At 35.6% G+C, this 18,930-nt stretch overlaps 1 protein-coding gene across 1 annotated transcript in view; it reads left to right on the top strand.

Annotated features, from left to right (window-relative positions):
• The window catches only part of LOC105519904 (multidrug resistance-associated protein 1-like), a 97,118-nt gene that overhangs the window by 75,977 nt on the left and 2,211 nt on the right, over window positions 1–18,930 (top strand). The window contains exons 19-25 of the mRNA XM_011953440.1: window positions 4,517–4,671; window positions 7,241–7,396; window positions 10,910–11,109; window positions 11,870–11,996; window positions 13,367–13,468; window positions 16,040–16,183; window positions 17,467–17,625. Coding sequence (XP_011808830.1) covers window positions 4,517–4,671; window positions 7,241–7,396; window positions 10,910–11,109; window positions 11,870–11,996; window positions 13,367–13,468; window positions 16,040–16,183; window positions 17,467–17,625 — 1,043 coding nt within the window. The remainder of the gene's footprint in view (window positions 1–4,516; window positions 4,672–7,240; window positions 7,397–10,909; window positions 11,110–11,869; window positions 11,997–13,366; window positions 13,469–16,039; window positions 16,184–17,466; window positions 17,626–18,930) is intronic.

The following is an 18,930-nucleotide window of genomic DNA, read 5'->3' as shown; positions in this document are numbered from 1 at the left end:
TCAGTTCAAAATGCAGAAATCACCGGTCTTCTGTGTCCTTCGCGCTGGGAGTTGGAGACTGCAGCTGTTCCTATTCGGCCATCTTGCTCCCTAAAGGGAAGTTTTTTTTAGACATAATTTCTTGTGTTTGTATCAAGAGAAATAGGCACTGAGAGAGACTGGTAATAATTCAAATAAGAAAACAATAGAGTCATCTATGTGGAAGTTGTTACATCTTCATATTCATATCCATATGGGAAAACAGAGAGAGATGCATGATTTTGGTAATGGAAAAGTCAGATAAAACAAAAACTATGAAACTTAGAACCTTGCTTCTCTTTTCTCCTCTCTTATTTTTACTGTCTGGCCATAGTACTGCTTGTAACTGTCTCCATTGAAAAATAAGCAGATATTGTGAGACAGATTTATGTTTGTTCCGTCATTTTGTTAACAACATTCACTGGGAAAAGAGATGTTAATAACGAAAATGAGATATAAGAATTATCTAGAGTATGAAAGAACAGGACCTTACAATTTCTTTGCTTTTGAATCAGTGAGAGTCAGATTTATTGACTTGCAGTTTGCAACTCAATGAGGAAGATATAGATGTAAAGGTCTCAAATTACAGCAAGAGAAACATCCATATATACATGAATCTCTGTATCTCTGCATGTCACATATACATATGAAGGCTAAATTCACACCAATTCAGTGAAATTATGTTACAGCTTTAGAGTAGAAGTAATAACCTTTGAAGAACATTTTAAGTGAGTAAATAGCTTTTCTATAACATATAAAGTATGCAATTTTAGTGTCCATAATATTATTTATGTAAAATCTTCATTTTAATTAACTGTCAGTAAATATAGAAAGATTTTATAACCAAAGCAACAGATTATGAACAGTTTTATCGTAAAAGCTTTTTTCCTGATTGGCTTTTGTTTAGAGTGGTCTGCAGTTGTTAGAATATAAACCTTCTCTGATGTATCGCTTCTTCACATTTTTTACATTTAAACAATTTTTAATTTTTAAGGCTTATTACGTGCAACTGCAAATTAATGTTTTCATAAGTAAGGTGAGCCTAGAAATAAAAATGTATAATTTCTGGGGTTTTTTTTTGGCAGAACTCAGCTCTCTTACGGAATCTGATTTAATTGACAGCAGGCTGTATTCACTGACATCATCATAGCTCATTTTTATTTTTTATTTTTTGGAACTTTAAAGCATAAACAGAACTTTCACATGTTAATACTAGAGGCCCACTATGAATAATATAGAAGGCTAGCATTCAAACAAAACTGGAGAACTGAAGCTGAAAATGCCACATCCATATTTTATGACAATAATAAAGATCTTACCTCATTTTTTAAAAAAGAAATTGCCCTGAATAGTTCTTTCCCTGAGTCTCAGCGATTTGCTTCAAATTTCTAGGATACTTGGCACATCTCTAATGTATTGTGTTTTATGTCTCACTATTGGGAACTTCCTTTCTCCGATCCAATGTGTAAAATATAGGCACCTTATTTTCAAAGTGTGATGATTAAGGAGCACACTGCTGCTTCCAGTTTAAGAGGGCTAAGTGGTTCGTTTACTTTCCTTACCTTCCTAAATTCCACTGAAAGGACAGTGAATAAATATAAAAGGAAAGGTGTCAGGAGACTTCAGAGTAATACATTTCTACATACGGGAATATACCGATAGAAAATGAAGGGTAGAAGAAAACCTGTAGCCAGGAACAGATACTGGAGAAGCTGGAATAGAAGAGGGAGATGTTCAGTTGAGCCATGGAAAAACACTGAACTTATGTTCACAGGTACAGAGAGAAGAATTGAGTTTCATGGAAGTAATCAATGTAATTCATTAGAACATTGTTCTGATGGCTCATCAGCCTCTTTTAGAAAAACGCTGCCACCACCACCAATGTATACAGCCACTGTGATAGAAACAGTCAATGAAAACTAGAAAGCTGATGTTTAAAGAGGAAATGAGGATTTCTAGCATGTGTGACATACCTAGGAGAAAGCCTCCTTATTGTGGCTTTTGGAGAAGGCTCAGCCAACATGCCCTGCATCCCAGTGTGAAGGCTTTCAGGGTCGTACCTTCCCACTTAAACAGAACTTGAAGCAAACTCTTCCACTCAGGGGAGAGAAATATTGGGGGAAATTAATGTATGCAACGGCAGAAGAAAGCCACATCAGGTACCTATATTAATTAACCATGTCTTTGTTTCGTATTTTTAAACTGATAATGTCCATCCAGGGCATACATTTCACTCAAACCAACAGCATAAATAAAAGTCAACAAACACAGCAGTCAGGCTCAGAAGTAAAACAATAATATTTGGAATACAATCAGACTTTGAAAATGTCTAATTACTGCTTTCAGAGATTCAAAATATTGTATCCATAAAGTAAATGTGGAATGTGCTAAACTAAGTTCAGCCTGAGGACAAGAAAGCTCTTGAAAAATTTAAAGAATTTTAAAAGGTTGTACAAATATAAGGTAAGTTGGAAGACATTATCCCAAATGTACAACGTTATAAACAGAGATGGAAAATGATAGATAACAAAAAATTACAGGTACAGTTCAAGAAGTTTAACATGTATATAGAAAGAGCTTCAGTAAATGGGTGGAAAATACTAAGTACATAATATTTTTAAAAAATACTTCCTGGCCGGGCGTGGTGGCTCAAGCCTGTAATCCCAGCACTTTGGGAGGCCGAGGTGGGTGGATCACGATGTCAGGAGATTGAGACCATCCTGGCTAACACGGTGAAACCCCGTCTCTACCAAACAAAATACAAAAATTAGCCGGGCATGGTGACTCAGGCCTGTAGTCCCAGCTACTCGGGAGGCTGAGGCAGGAGAATGGCGGGAATCCGGGAGGCGGAGCTTGCAGTGAGCCGAGATCGCGCCACTGCACTCCAGCCTGGGCGACAGAGCGAGACTCACTCTCAAAAAAATAAAAGATAAATAATAATAATAATTAAAAAAAAAAAAAAAACAACTTCCCACACTGAAGAATAGATATGCCTGTTCCAGCAACACTTCTAGTTTAGAGCAGGAAGACCGAGAGTCCCAAGGGAGCAGTTTATGTTGCAGAGGGCAGGTGCTCAACACGATTAAAGAAACAGTAGGATATTTGATGAGTTCGAGTGTATTCAGAAGAGACTCTTAGCTATTGAAGTGTTTGAGAATAAATTAGCCCTAGTTACACAGAAAATTAAGCATACGGAAAAATAGTGACACAAGCTACATATTTGGTGACCTTCATGAGCAATATGTATTTATTGAATATTTGAGAAAAAATAGGTAACTATTGGAAGGGAAATAGGGAAGTATGGGAGGAATGGAGGAAAATAATAGAAAACACTGAAGACTGAGAAAGCTAATAGCCATTTGAGATATTATTTAAAAATATAAGGAAATTAGCTAAAAGAATGAAGGTGGTGAGAAGCAACTAGTTTTGTTTTGTTTTAAACATGATACCTGCAAAGGAACAAGGCAATGGAGCAGCTGCGTGTCTGTTAAGACTCAAGAGTAAACCGGCTTAAGTAACATGGAAGTGTATTGACACCCAAAGGTAAAATGCCCAGGCATAGATTTTTAAACACACTTGATCCAGAGGTTCAAATAAAGTGTTCACAACTCTCTTAATTTTGCAGATCTACTTATTTTTTTTCCTGGTTAGTTTTGTTCCCAGGCTTCACATATTGATGGAAATGTATCTTTCAAAGAACTTTCTTGTTTCTATGTGTGCTAATAATTGCTTTTCAGCTTCTTCCACTAAAGCTACAAGTTTATCTGATAAGTAGCTAATGCAAGAACAACTCTCCCATCAACCACATTTTAGGAACTTAACACACCAAAAGAATTGTATCCCTCACTCATTTTATGTGTCCACTGTGGGTCAGGAAAGGGATTCTGCTTACCCTAGGGACTCCAGCTGAGGAAACGAGCCAGGCTCCATTTTAAATGCTGGCGGGCACTGTGCAAAGGGAATAAGACTGACACCAGCAATTAAATGTTCTGACTCGGAAGTGTCGTATACCATTTCTCTTATAATTCGTGGTTCACAACTATTCATTTGGGTCTATCAACCAAAAGGGGGCCAGAAAGTTCAACTCTACCATGTACCAAGAAGCTGGAAGAATGGAAATATTTGGCTACAAGCACTGGTAACTAACGTATTGTCCCACAGAACATCCTAAAGGTAATAGGTTGCTAAATTTCTGTGCATTAGATCGACCTTTTATCTTCTGTACATTTCTGTGTGGAACCTATGACCACAAGTTGGGAGTGTTCTGCTGTATCAGTGTGGTAAAACATCAGAAATGTGTATGTATTTCACATACATCATATATTATGTTTATATTTGTTTTAGTCTACAGTTACACATTTTAGGTGTAATATTTGGGTTTTCAGTTAAAATAAATATAAATATTTTTATAATTAATCTTTTTACAGCAATCTTTTGAAAGTTAAAGCACAAATTTCCTTATATTGTTAATATAACTGTGATAACTATGTGTGTTTAGGTCTCTTTGTCTGCTCTGGAGCCTACGTAATCACTAGAGGATCCCTGGCTGCCTCTCGAACCATGTATGTTCAACTGTTGAATAATGTACTGCATCTCCCCATCCAGTTTTTTGAAACAAATTCCACAGGCCAGATCATCAGTCGTTTCACCAAGGTAAGGAAAGACACACCTTAAATAGCATACATAAAAGTGACCCATATTTAGTACCTTATTTTCTCACTTGTACAAAATATTGTGTGTTTTATATAGATTTCATTGTTAAATATATTTCTAAGCCTTAGGACATGCATAACTGATGTACAACAGAGTCACATTTTGTACATATGATTAAAATAACACTTGAAAAATTACTTAAAGAATCCAAGAAACACATGTGCTTTGAGATCTACCACTCTAATTCTTACACACATCAAGTTTGAGAATCACTGCTTTAGGCTAAGAAGGGAAAGAAAATGTAAGTCGGCCAGGCATGGTGGCTTAGGCCTGTAATCCCAGCACTTTGGGAGGCTGAGGCGGGCCGTTCACCTGAGGTTGGAAGTTCGAGACCAGCCTGACCAACATGGAGAAACCCTGTCTCTACTAAAAATACAAAATTAACTGGGAATGGTGGCGCATGCCTGTAATCCCAGTCACTCAGGAGGCTGAGGCAGGAGAATCGCTTGAACCCAGGAGGCAGAGGTTGTAGTGAGCCGAGATTGCACGATTGCACTCTAGCCTGGGCAACAAGAGCGAAACTCCATCTCAAAAAAATAATAATAGTGAAAAAATAATAAAAAATAAAATTAAAAAAAAGAAAGAAAATGTAAGTCAATGTGGAGATATCCAGACTTTGAAAACACCCTGCCTTTAAGAAAACATAACATCACTTATGGTGAATGGGGAATGAGTTGAGCTTTTCAGAGCGTCTCTGTTTATCTGTAGGAGTTTTCTCATTGTGTCTACCATAAAATGCTTCTAATAGAACTGTCCAATAAAGATAAAATGCAAGCCACGTATGTGATTTTAAATTTCCTGGTAGCTATAATAAAGAAGTAAAATAAAACACAATAGCAATTAATTGTAATAATACATTTTATTTAACACAGTATATCCAAAACATAATTCCCAACTGTAATTAACATAAAATTATTGATTACACTTTACACTTTTTTTACAAGGTATGTTAAATCTGGTTTTTATCACGTGCTTATAGCATATCTCAATTTGCAATAGCCACATTCCCAGTGTTCAGTAGTCACATATTGCTAATGGTCCCTACATTAAGATGCGCAGGTCCATAACCTCAAAGTGCATTAATACATTACTATGTATATGTAAAAACATGGGGGGTGTATAAACGGAAGTGAAGATAAAACGTGAAAACATAAATGGAAGTACCTAACATCATAAATTTCTAATGGAATGTTAAATCTTGTTTAATCATACCAAGGGACATATTGTTGTTTGAAAAATTATAGAAGAGTTTGATGACCCCATTCTGCTTCTCCTAGAGGACATTTATGACTACAACCCTACTGATTTATCATTATTTTCATGTAGCAAAATTTCAAATGATTGAGTCTTAAACAGATGAGAGTATGGGCAGGTAAATTCAAAATGGGAAATTCCATGTGAATATGATATTTTTAGACTGTTTGGTATATGAAATAACCAGGGAACTCCCAAAAGAGGGTAAGATTAACAAAATTTCATCTCCACTTTTTATATTAGTTTTGTCCTGAACTGAGTAGTTCGTCTATTCAAGGTTCAGTGTCTTAGTATTCCCTGGAATCTCTCAGGTCACACCTTGTGCCGCAAACAGATTAAGTTATATGCAACAAAGTGTAAAACAGGCTGGGTGCAGTGGCTTATGCCTGTAATCTCAACACTTTGGGAGGCCGAGTCAGGTGGATCACCTGAGGTAAGGAGTTCGAGACCAGCCTGGCCAACGTGACGAAACCACATCTCTACTAAAAATATAAAAACTAGCTGGGCATGGTGGCTCATGCCTGAAATCCTAGCTACATGGGAGACTGAGGCACGAGAATTGCTCGAACCTGGGAGGCAGAGGTTTGCAGTGAGCCGAGATCGCACCACTGTATTCCAGCTTGGGTGACACAGCGAGACTTCGTCTCACGAAAAAAAAAAAAAGAGTAAATCAATGCATGACCTTGCCATTGTCCTTCTGTCATTCCTATTGGCCACTCTGTCTTTCAGTTCATAATTTTATAAATGAAGATTATTTTGTTTTCCTGCTTCTTCTGATATCAGTAGGATCCAGTTATCCAGGAAGGCCACTGAATATATTTGTAGTTGACAACAATGCCCCAGGAGTGACTTACAAATTTTGAGTCATAAACACTGGTAGCCCAATGCCCCAAATATTGGGATAAAAAAACTAGCTATTGAATTATGGACTGCTTTTGTTTTTGTTTTTGTTTTTTTATCAAAGTCTGACTTTAGTTGTATAATTAGTTGTCATGTAGTGGTCATTGGGAAATATAAATTGCTTGATGATAAGTATCTTGAAATTAGAACAGCCTTTTAATTGTTATAGTTGACTACAGGGGAAAAATATGTGGGGTCAGCAAAGATCATGTAGTTAGATTTATTTATGAAATCAATAGATTGTCATACCTGGGTAAACATTTTTAATTTTGCCATTGAATAATATATTTCTTCTTTCTCTCATTTTAAACTGTAAAAAGTTAAAAATAAAGTGACCTAATATCAAATTTTTCAGGACATATTTATAATTGATATGCGTTTGCATTACTATTTACGGCTGTGGGTGAATTGTACATTGGATGTTATTGGAACAGTTTTGGTCATTGTGGGAGCTTTGCCCCTCTTCATTCTGGGGATTATTCCCTTAGTGTTCTTCTATTTCTCTATACAAGTAAGTACATACATTTTTATTTGTATTAATAACTTATAAGTTCACAATCAAATATACTTTCAGACCCACTTAAACCTCCTCTTTGTCCAGGTTCTTTAAGAAGCAGAGTCGAAGAAAGGAATAGATGTATTAGAGATTTACTGGGGGAAATGCCTGTAAAAGATAAAGGAGAGGGAGCAGAAGAAGGCTGGGCTGAGCAAGCCCTTAGACAGCGACTCAGGCTGAATCCCTGTGAGGGAGAAAAAGAAAGAAGATGGATTGGGTAACAAGGGTCTTGGACTACAGGACAGTTCTACAACAGGTTCAACAGGAAGTTCTCAATCACAGTTGCCTGTTGGAGGGTCTTATGGGCACTTTCTGCCAGTACTCGGTCATTGGCTGGCCTCTATGCTAATACAGCAGTGGATCCATCAGTGCAGTCGCAGGGGCTGTCAGTCAGCTATGCTCCTACAGCAGGAGAGCTGGGGCCTGCATTTTGATGCCCATCACAAAACTTGTATGTTGTAATTTTAGCAGAAAATTAATTTCCCTGCACATCCAAGAGAGACAGATACTGCCTTTTTGTCTTTTTTTTTTTTTCTTCAGACATCACCTGTCTCTTACAGACAAACAATTGCTGGAAAGCTAAATATGCCTCTCATGATACTTACCTGCTATCTTCATATTAAAATGTGATCATCCAATTTAAATTGCAAAATTATGTCACTGTAAGGCTGCAGTGGAAAACAAAATTTCTTAGCATTTTTTTTCTTCAGCAATCAAACAAAGCAATTTTATTAAACAATGAAAAGAATCAATTAAAATGGATATCTTTATTATCTTTTTTATTTTACAAGAAACCATGACAGCTTTTGGTTTGGAAAACATTTATAGCTTCATACAGAAATGACTCACATAAATTTCTCCACCTCGCTCCTACACTGTGATATAAAAGTTCTTTTCATATTCACAGATTTATACACCTTATTTCTGTTCCTATAATTTTTTTGACACTTATCTCAAGGTACTAGTCAAACACGCAAGAACTATAAATAGATGAATTTTTCAAATGTGTGGTGGCAAGAGATTATTATAAAAGATTTTAAACATCTTCTTTTTACATTGCCTTTATCAAAGTACATGTAATTTTTTATTATAGGCTTAATCCACAAATAAAGAGTGGAATTTAAAGATAGTTGCAGAAATAACTATTTCCCATTTCTTTTACTTATCCTGGCAATAAGGACTTCAATAAAAGAGGAAATTAGTTTAAGTAAACAGAAAAACAAAAGTAGATTGTAAGTGTAAATGGAGCTCAAACTGAATCCAAAATAATGAATGTATATTTTTCCACTCCATATTAGTTAATTATCCTCAAATATGTAATCTGCTATGAAAATGTAATCCTTACATTTGTTGGAGATTTTAAATGAAGTATAAAACACAGAGAAAATTACCTATTATTTCTAAATTTTCAGTGAAACTTCTATATTAAAATATTTATTCCAAAGCATGATTTCTATATCCTGATAGTCAGCTTTAACTGATAATATACAAGGTAAAATCAATGCTGAAGCATATATTTTAAATGTAGAAGTATCTGAGGCTCTTTTCAAAAAGATTCTTAGAGTTTAATGCTTTTCAAAAACCCAAGTTTTAAAATTCATTTTAGAGTTTAGTCTGCTAAAGCCAAACTACAAATAATTTTCTCATTTCCATACCTATACTCCATTATTCTTCCTACTGCACATCTTTTCCCTGTTCTTTCTGTCTGTCCCGATCTTACTTGACATTGATGGCCTAGGTCATTTTCCATTTTCTGTGTGGAGCATTTTCTATCACAATAGTGCAAAAAGAACTGACTCCTTATCTACTATTCTGATATCTACTATTATGGGTTTATTACACTGCTGGCATATACTGATGGTATAATAAATCCAGAATATATGAAAATGTAAGTGCTCTGGATTCAGAGACTATGTTTTATATATATTGTAAAAATCTAGGAAAAAAAGCACTCATGTGGCAAATGAAATTTTATGTGTTGGTCTCCTGTCTGGTAAACTCTAACAGAGTTACCAGGAGTTAAAAGGAGTCTAGGAATCATGTCTCTTTAGGGGGAGTAATATAGGATAAGGTCTGAATTTGGATTCAGGAACTTGGGGTTCTAGTCATCTTCCTTACTCATCTGCCTGGGACATCATTTCCCTTTCTAGGCTCTATTTCTTTCCCCTATGCAATAAAAGGTTTGATTTAGGTGTGTGCTGTGTGAAGTGTGGTTCCTGGACCCATGGGCCATAGCCCAGACCTATTGGATCAGAATCTCCCAAGGTAGGATACAGAAACTTGCCTTTCAACAAACACTTCAGGCAGGTGATTCTTACTAAAGTATGAGGAGCATTGATCTAGATAAAATTTCTTAAACCAGATTTCCCAGAGAGTTGTATGAAAGAACTCCATGGATTCTATAATTCACTGAAAATTTATCAGAAGCTCCAAGTGTGTATGCATATTTACATTTGTCTAGGGAAAGCATTTTACCCTTATTTATCTACTCACATGGTCTGTGACCCCAATAACATATTCCCTAATCTAGGCAATCTCTTAAATCCCTTTACAGCCTCAGAATGCCATAGTCCTCTGTATTCTTCAGAGCACTTAGCACAGAGTAGAGTTTCATTTCCAGTTGGTAGCAATTTTCTGGGGCTGATTAACAATCCAGTTAATTCAGGGCATGCTCCATCCAGCTTCCCACAGTCCTTCCTATCCTAATTGTCCTCAACTTCAAGCTAAGGGGAAGTAGAAAACTTATAATTAGCTTTTTGTAAAAAACAAGATCTCCCTATACATATATATAACTTTTTGTAAAAACAAGGTCTCCCTATACACACACACGCACACACACACACACACACACACACACATATATATATATATATATGTAACTTTTTGTAAAAACAAGGTCTCCCTACATTGCCTAGGCTGGTCTCAGACTCCCGGGCTCTAGCAACCCTCCTATCTTGGCCTCCCAAAATGTTGGCATTATAAGCGTGGGCACCACACTTGGCATCTCTCACAGTTCTGAAGTCTAAAATCAGTATATAGGCAGAGTTGATTCCTTCTGGAGGTTTTGAGGGAACATCTTTCATGCTTCTCTCCTAGCTTCTGCTGGCTGTCAACAGTCCTGATATTTTCGTTGGCTTCTAAGCACATCACTTCAATCTCTGCCACTGGCAGACATGGTGTTTTCCCTGTGTCTATGTCTTCCTTTTTGTCTCTTACAAGGATACTCAATATTGGATTTAGGGTGCACCCTACATCCAGGGTAATGTCATCTTGAGATCCTTAACTATTACATGTGCAAAGATGCTATTTCTGAATAAGGTCACATTCACAGATACTGGGGGTTAGGACTTGTATCTGACTTTTGGGGGGTCACTCTTTAAATCATGACACAAGGGTCTTGTGGTTTTTAAACTATTAAAGCAATTTCTGCTACCTCTTTCCGACTGCTTCTTTTTGTCTTCTGGTTAGAGATACTATGTGGCAAGCTCTCGGCAAATCCGGAGGTTGACAGGAGCATCCCGCTCTCCTGTCATTTCCCACTTCAGTGAGACTTTATCAGGAGTGTCCACCATCAGAGCATTTGGACATCAACAGAGGTTTATCCAGCAATACAAAGAGGTGGTGAATGAAAACTTGGTCTGTTTCTACAATAATGTAATTTCTAACCGGTAAGTCCCATCAATACTTAGCCTAAGATCAATCTCTTCTTAGACATCTTGCTCACTGACTTCTAAACAGAGGGTTTTGTAATGGCATTTCATTCAAGTTTTAGAAGTATGTATTAATAAGACAAATAATTTCCAGTATTTAATGTACATTTAAATTGAATTGTATCTATTTATAGTCACATGAATGGTATATACAATTTAATATGAAAAAGGTGCTATTAGAATTACTCATGACATAATTCTGCATGGTGTTTTATATTGTTTTATATTTTTAGAATATATTTTATTTGTATACACTGTTACAAAACAGTGTATACAAATTTTATAAAAAATTTTTGAATTTGAAGTTATAATCTCACATAAAGGAGAAAAATGAAATATTAAATAGTGGTTGAGCACATTTCAATTTTTAGAGACTAATTTTATCATATTAAAAAGTATATACAATTGGAAGAGGAATTGATTTTCCAATAGGGTTTTTAAAATGCAATACATCATTTTAGCTGGTGTTATTTTGCTTTTAAATTCTGATCAAGTTTTAAAGCAAAGTTCTGCAAAAGTAAAATGCATTTTCATGCAGATGAATTCTTTAAGTTATCATGGATGATCCTATGTTTGATTGAATTCCAAGTAAGTGGGGGAGAAAAAAGAAAGCAGCTCTTTCTGTTTACGTCTCGATTTCCCAGAGGAGACAGTTAGTACTAAATGCACCAAAACTTTTCCATCTCAGTTACTCAGGAATATATTCCATTTATCACAGGTGGCTGTCTGTTAGACTTGAATTTCTTGGCAACTTAATGGTGCTTTTTGCTGCACTGCTTGCTGTGCTGGCTGGCAATTCTATAGATTCAGCAACAGTTGGTTTGTCTATATCCTATGCCCTGAATGTAAGTAATAATGACTTTTGTGGTATACGGTATGTTTATAATCCAATTAATTAAACACTCTTCTTCTTTGCTTGTCTGAATTATATATTATATTAACTAAGTAATGAGAGACAAATCTGGATTGCCCTGGAGGCTCATTTCCTTATCTATCTTGCTAGTCACAGGAAGCTAGCTCAGCAATTCTAAGTTAACTTATAGGAAGAACAGGCTGATACTCAAGGCTGAGTGCTAAAGGACCAGGAAATCCCGATGTTCCATAGTTACTCAGAAGTTTCCTGCTCTCCTGTCCTGGTGGATTTATAGAGTATTACAAGGGTAGGGTCCCTTTCCAACACAGCTGGTGTATCTCATTTGCTCAGCCTAAGCAAGAAGATAATGCAAGCTCTAGGGAGAATATATGAGCTGTTTCTCTTCGGCTTGTAAGTTTTTCCCTAATAAACCCTATTTGATATTACACTGCAATGCACTAGTGGTAGGATGCATGCTCCCTTTGTAAAATAACAAATGCCCTGAACTGCTTCCACATTATGAAGAAGACAAGTCTAGGTGATTGTGTTATATACTCTTGGTCCCATATCCAAAAACCTTGAGCCAGTTGCATTTCAGAATTCAGAATTTAGGCTGCTAGAAAGGAAATATGTACATAGCCATATCCAGGGCCTGGTTCAGAAGCCCATAATCAAACACCACTGCATATACCCACTAACTGGATTAAGCAAATGCTTTGAAGAGCCCCACATCAGTTCAGGCCAGGTGAGGTATCAAATGGGTTGGCACCAAACTCAAGAAAAAAACTGGATTGTACAAGTTTTTTGACTTTTAGAATTCTGTTCAAAGTTATACCCTTAGAGAACCTACATTTGGGAATAGAGTGAAAAGAAAATATAGATTTTTTTTTTTCTTTTTAAGGGGAGCAAGAATAGCTAGAAATCTAGGAGAATCTTCCTTCTGATGGAAGGCAGTGAAGAATGCCAAAGTGTTTGCACACTGGTTTTTTTTGTCATTTAGGATGCACATTTTTTTTGAGGCATATCCCATCAATCTTACATCATTCCTATCATTCCTTATACCCACTATGCACTTCTTGCATATATGCTGAATTATGGTCTATCTTATCCCAAGTAATTCCATTATTTATGATATTAATGAGTTTAATATCCTTAAACACAAATATGCATATGAAGGAATATGCTTATTTCTAGAGCTGCTAAATAATCAAGAGAAATAAAGTATATGAGATAATAGGTGACAAGTTCTTGGTAGATTCAAGAAATGAAAAATAAAACTTTAGAAAAAATAAAGTATTCTTTATGTTCCAAAAAGCTAAAGAACATGCATTAAGCTCTTGTTTGCTCTACCATACCCCCTAGATAACTCATTCTCTGAATTTTTGGGTAAAGAAAGCATGTGAAATTGAAACCAATGCAGTTGCTGTTGAAAGAGTTTGCGAATATGAAAATATGGATAAAGAGGTAAGCACACCTCCTGTAATCCCAGCACTTTGGGAATCGTGGGAGGATCACTTAAGTTCAAGAGTTCAAGACTAGCCTTGTCAACATAGTGAGATTCTGTTTCTCAAAAAAAAAAAAAAAAAAAAGTAAGCTAAGTATGGTGGCTTATGCCTTTAGTTCAAGCTACGTGGGAGGGTGAGGTGGGAGAATCCCTTCTGCTTGGGAGTTCAAGGTTGCAGTGAGCTGTGATCACACTCTAGCCTGAGTGATAGAGCAAGATCCTGTCTAATTAAAAAAAAAGTATGAGAAAAAAAAGAGGTAAGCACTCCTAAATAATCAATAAATGGATTGGATGCATGTGTAAGACATTGTAATGTACTATAAATTGACATTAAAAACAAATGTTAAGCAAACCTGCATTTCCAAATTCATGTGATATTCAGTGTTTCAATGAAATTAAAGCCCAAATTGTTATAAAGTGGCCTATTATTCTATATATCACTAAAATAGAAATAAAAATACTTCTAATTAATTTAGGATACACCCTGAATTATAAGATATATCCCTACTTCAATGAGTTATACAAATGCAAGATCATATCCTGTGTCTAAAAGGCACAGTGATTTGTCCTCTACTGATGTGTGGTGTAAAATATATAACTTGCAATTATGACTTTGTGGAGATTTTACAGTGGGAAAAGTGTCTTAATATAATCAACTCATAATTATTTAGATTCTGCACAATTTCTAAATGAATTACATTTTATTGCTTGTACTTTCTGTTCTGTTTACCCATCATTAGTATCTCCGTGAATGGGAAGGGAGAGGAGAATAAATCAGTCTATTTTGTTCCCTCTAATTAACTGTAATTTGGGAGGGTGAAGAGTTATTTCAACTAGTGACAGAGTATAATATTTAAGTTTCTAAAATATTTTACTCATCTGGATTGCTTCTGCTTCCAACTTCTATTAATTAACAGGGCAGATGACAAAGATGACTTGGATTTCTGTTCCTTCTTCAATCCACCTAGGAAGCTATCTTTCTTTTTTATCTTGTAACTCTTCCTCTTTCACTCATGAATCTGAGGATCAGGTACCTCCTCCAAAGAAAAATCTAACATTTCCCATTGCGTTTTTGGTAATATCTTTTCCTGTTTTCTCTCAGATCTTACTCCATTAACCACCTCTTCTAATTCCCACTCCCCTGCAGTTCCTCTCAGCCTGTAACTATGCCAAAATATTTTCTGCATTCTCCAACTCCTACTTGAACTTTGAATTTTTCTCTGGATTTTTCCCAAGGTCTTGTCTTTCCTTCTCAAAGAAATTTCATGAAAAATTAGTCTACCTTCACAATCTTCAGTTACCAATATTCAACTTGTTTAGTCTGTCATCTCATGGCTAATATCAAATATTATTTTTCTGTATTTTCTAAATTTTTGCTCATGAAATATATTTCTTTCACATTAGAAAAAGATGACAAAAATATGTGTGTACACACATTTAAACAAACAAACAAAAACCTTTATGTAATTCGATGCAAGTTGTGACAAATACTGATACAAAAACTCTTGACATGGAAGGATGAATGTGTTCAAATAACCTTATTCAGCCCTCTACACCTGTTTCTCTGCTTTCCGTTACAGAAAAGTTCTTTTGCAAAGTTGCCTATACTTGTTTTTCTATTTCCTTTTCTCTGATTCATTTTTGGACCCTCTCCAAACAGGCTTTTGATCCCACTGTTCCACTGAATCTTCCCTCATGAAGATCACAACTGGTTCTTTGTCAGTCCTCACCTACCTGACCTATCATTTGATGTTAGCCATCACTCCCTCTCCCACGAAATACTTTACCTCACTGCCCAGGCATCACGCAGTCTTGTGTGTTCTTTTACCTTGTGCTTCCTCCAGTATTCCACACAGGCCCCTGTCTTAGGTCTTGGGCACAACTAATTTAGTTCCAAATAGTTATTAAACCCTTTGCCTAGATTGTTCTTCCATTGGTATCCACCTAGCCTTTTCTCTGACCATAGTCAACAAAGCCTTTCCTAACTACCCTGCTTTAAATGACACCTCCTCCTTCTCCCAACCCTGGCTGTTTCTTGTCTTATAAAGCTTTATTATCATCCAACATGCTGTATATGTTATATGGTTCTTTTTGTCTCTCCCCACTACACCCCATAAGAGAAATAATTTTTATCTGTTTCTCTCACTGCGGAACCTCCAGCAACTAAAATAGTGAATGACCCAGCAAACCTTCGAGGAATGAATGAATGACAAGCTGTCCTTATCTCAGCTAAAATTTCAAGTTATCTTCAGGTCCTTAAAAGGATTTTAGAAAATTTTTTTCTTACTAACTTGATAGAAGATGAGAAGTCTTGTTACCTCAAAATATTTATTTCTAATATTTTCTTATAACTAGATAAGTTTCATGTTGGTAATGCTTAAAATTATTTTCAGAAAATCATAATATCCACAAATATCTTTCATCATTTATATTCATTTTTGTTACATGCATAAGAATTATTTTGGAGGGAGGGATTTTTTAATTATAATTGTTGTTTAAAGTATTTATTTTTTGTTTGTTTTTGTTTTAAGGCACCTTGGATAATGTCTAGAAGACCCCCATTACAATGGCCTAATAAAGGTGTAGTAGAATTTATTAATTATCAGGCTCGATACCGAGATGATCTTGGCTTAGCATTGCAAGATATCACTTTCCAGACTCATGGGGAAGAGAAGGTATCATATATATTTCGTATGTTTTAGTTTCCCTTTTATTTGAATGCATTCATTGTTGAGTATAATATGTTATTGAATATAAGGTGGTCTTTTGTTACACAAAAGTAATAAAGACATGTGGTTGGTGTGTACTGAATATATTTTCCCTCTATAAAAATTACATTTCTTAATTAAATTGCTCATATACTACTGTGAAACATAATTTTGGTGTACTTAGTTTTTACTTCCTCTATAAAATGAATTGCAACAATAAGTAAATCGTTACCCCAACACAATAAATCCATATATTTAACTATTTGTATGCTTAAAGACATCGTGTTTTCCAAAACCATTAGAGAGATGGGAAAATGTTTGAAATGCACTTTAGTTAGAACAAGCAACTTACAAAACTATCGATAGTATATGATATTAGTTTTATTTTTTAAAAGAGGAACCAGACACATTAGCAAAAATATTTTTGGAGCAGAAATATTTTTGGAACAGAAGCAATCATTCTGAAATTTTCATTACCCCAATGACTTCAACAGATTTCTGTTTTTTCTGATTTATTTTGTTAGACTTAAGATTTTATATTAGGGCAAACGAACCACTTTAATATTCTATCTGCCTAACGTTCCTATTAATACCAAGATGCAAATCAGCAACCAGAAGATATTGCTCTTTAGTTCTTGTGGTCATAGGGAAATGTTTAATCACTGAGATGTTTATGACAAGATGATTATTTTGGCCAGGAGCCAAAATCCTTAAACACTGTTTTTGGCTGCCTATAATAGTTTTAATGCAGAGTTGCTTTGGTAGGCCATGGAAATTTACAGACATTCCTTTGAATTTTCTAGTCTATCTGGCAAAAGATTCCAGTGCCCTATTTGTTTCTTTGCTTGTTTGTTTCAATGAAGGGAAGATAGAGAAAATCTGTTTTCTGAAAATCTCAATAAAACCACTCATTATCATTGCTTCTTTTGCCCTAAACTTTAATGGGTAGTTTAGGGGTGGTTCAGGAATGACCTGGTTTTCCTGGGTCTGCTGGGGATCTTTGGTGAGGAAGTAACTAATTTATTCAAAACTAAAGGAAAAGCACAGATTAGTCAGAGCCTTTCCAGCAAGTAAAGCGTATTTGGATAAAGACTGGTCCTTACAGGTCACCTGACATCTTCCATGCCCATCAAGGTTAGTCTTGTTGACAAAAATTGGATCCCACTGACCTGATACCTGAATACATTTGTTGCCAGTGCAAAGGCCTTGTTTCCTTACAAAAAGTAGAGTTTATGATTATTTCATTACAGATTGGAATTGTGGGAAGGACTGGAGCAGGCAAATCCACACTATCAAATTGCTTATTTAGAATTGTGGAGAGAGCAGGAGGCAAAATTATTATTGACGGAATTGATATATCAACTATTGGACTTCATGACCTTCGTGGCAAACTTAACATTATTCCACAGGTAAAACCTATGTTGTCAGTAATCTAACATTATTCCACAGGTAAAGCCTGTGTTGCCAGTAATCTTTCTTAACCCACTCCAAGAAAATCTGTTTTCTTTCTTTTTAAAAATTTGCTTCTTCCAAGTCTATAAATTCATTGTCCGAAGCCATATCATTTTAAATGGAATATATGAAAAACTGCTATGTAATTGAACCCTCTTTAAATACCCTTATCATAAAGCATTCCTCCTAAGAGCATTTATCTATTTGAAAAACCAGTACATCGTTTAGATACAGTTCCTTCATAATAGTAAGTACAAATAAAAATCAAATAAATAGATCAGACTGAAACACACTGATTTTTTTTGAAAAAAAAATTACTGAAGTTTTTGCTTAGTTGTTAGCTTGAGTGTAGAATTTTGACTCTTTTTCACTTGAAGTTTAGAAACATTAAAAAAAGAACAGTAATTCAGTTAGATCTCTTTTCTCAAGTTCTTTGATTTTTCCATGTGTGGAATCAAAGGAATTTGATCATTAAGGGGCATGCAAACTAACTTAAAAGTATGCCTCTTAAGTCAAGGATGAAATACTCAGCTGAAACTGGGTGCAGTGGCTCACGCCTATAATCCTAGAACTTTGGGAAGCTGAAGTGGGTGAATCACCTGAGGTCAGGAGTTTGAGACCAGCCTGGCCAACATGGTGAAACCCTGTCTCAACTAAAAGTACATAAATTATCCGGCCATGGTGGTGCACACCCGTAATCCCAGGCACTCAGGAGGCTGAGACAGGAGAATTGCTTGAACCTGGGAGGCGGAGGTTTCAGTGAGCCAAGATTGTGCCACTGCACTTCAGCCTGGGCAACAGAGCCGGACCCCATATCAAAAAAAAAAAAAAAATCATTGTACTGTCTTCTAAAAATATATTACAATGTCATATTGTTTAGACATATGCTTGTATTCATGCATTTACCTCAAAACAAATTTGAGTAAAATCTGGAATTCTGGAAGGGAAAAAAATTAGTGGGAAAAAAGAGCCATCAGTCGTTCTTCTCTTATAGATAGAGTAAAATATAGTTTCACTAGGTATCTTGGTATAGAATAAAGAAAACGAACTTAATCCTCTTCGAATTCTCTTCAACCACTAACTTACCTTCATGTGGTGTGGACAAGAACTCTTTGGATCTTCCAACTCACTCTCTGTAAAATAAGAATACTAACTTCTATCTTTCTGAGTTGGTATACTGATTGATAATATTATGTACATACTACATTTCATATTTATTGTATGCTATATCCTTGACTACATGGCAGGAATTATCATCATTA

Source organism: Colobus angolensis, unplaced genomic scaffold (genome assembly GCF_000951035.1).
Source record: "Colobus angolensis palliatus isolate OR3802 unplaced genomic scaffold, Cang.pa_1.0 Scaffold360, whole genome shotgun sequence".
NCBI lineage: Eukaryota > Metazoa > Chordata > Mammalia > Primates > Cercopithecidae > Colobus > Colobus angolensis.
This window is presented reverse-complemented; position numbering and strand designations above follow the sequence as displayed.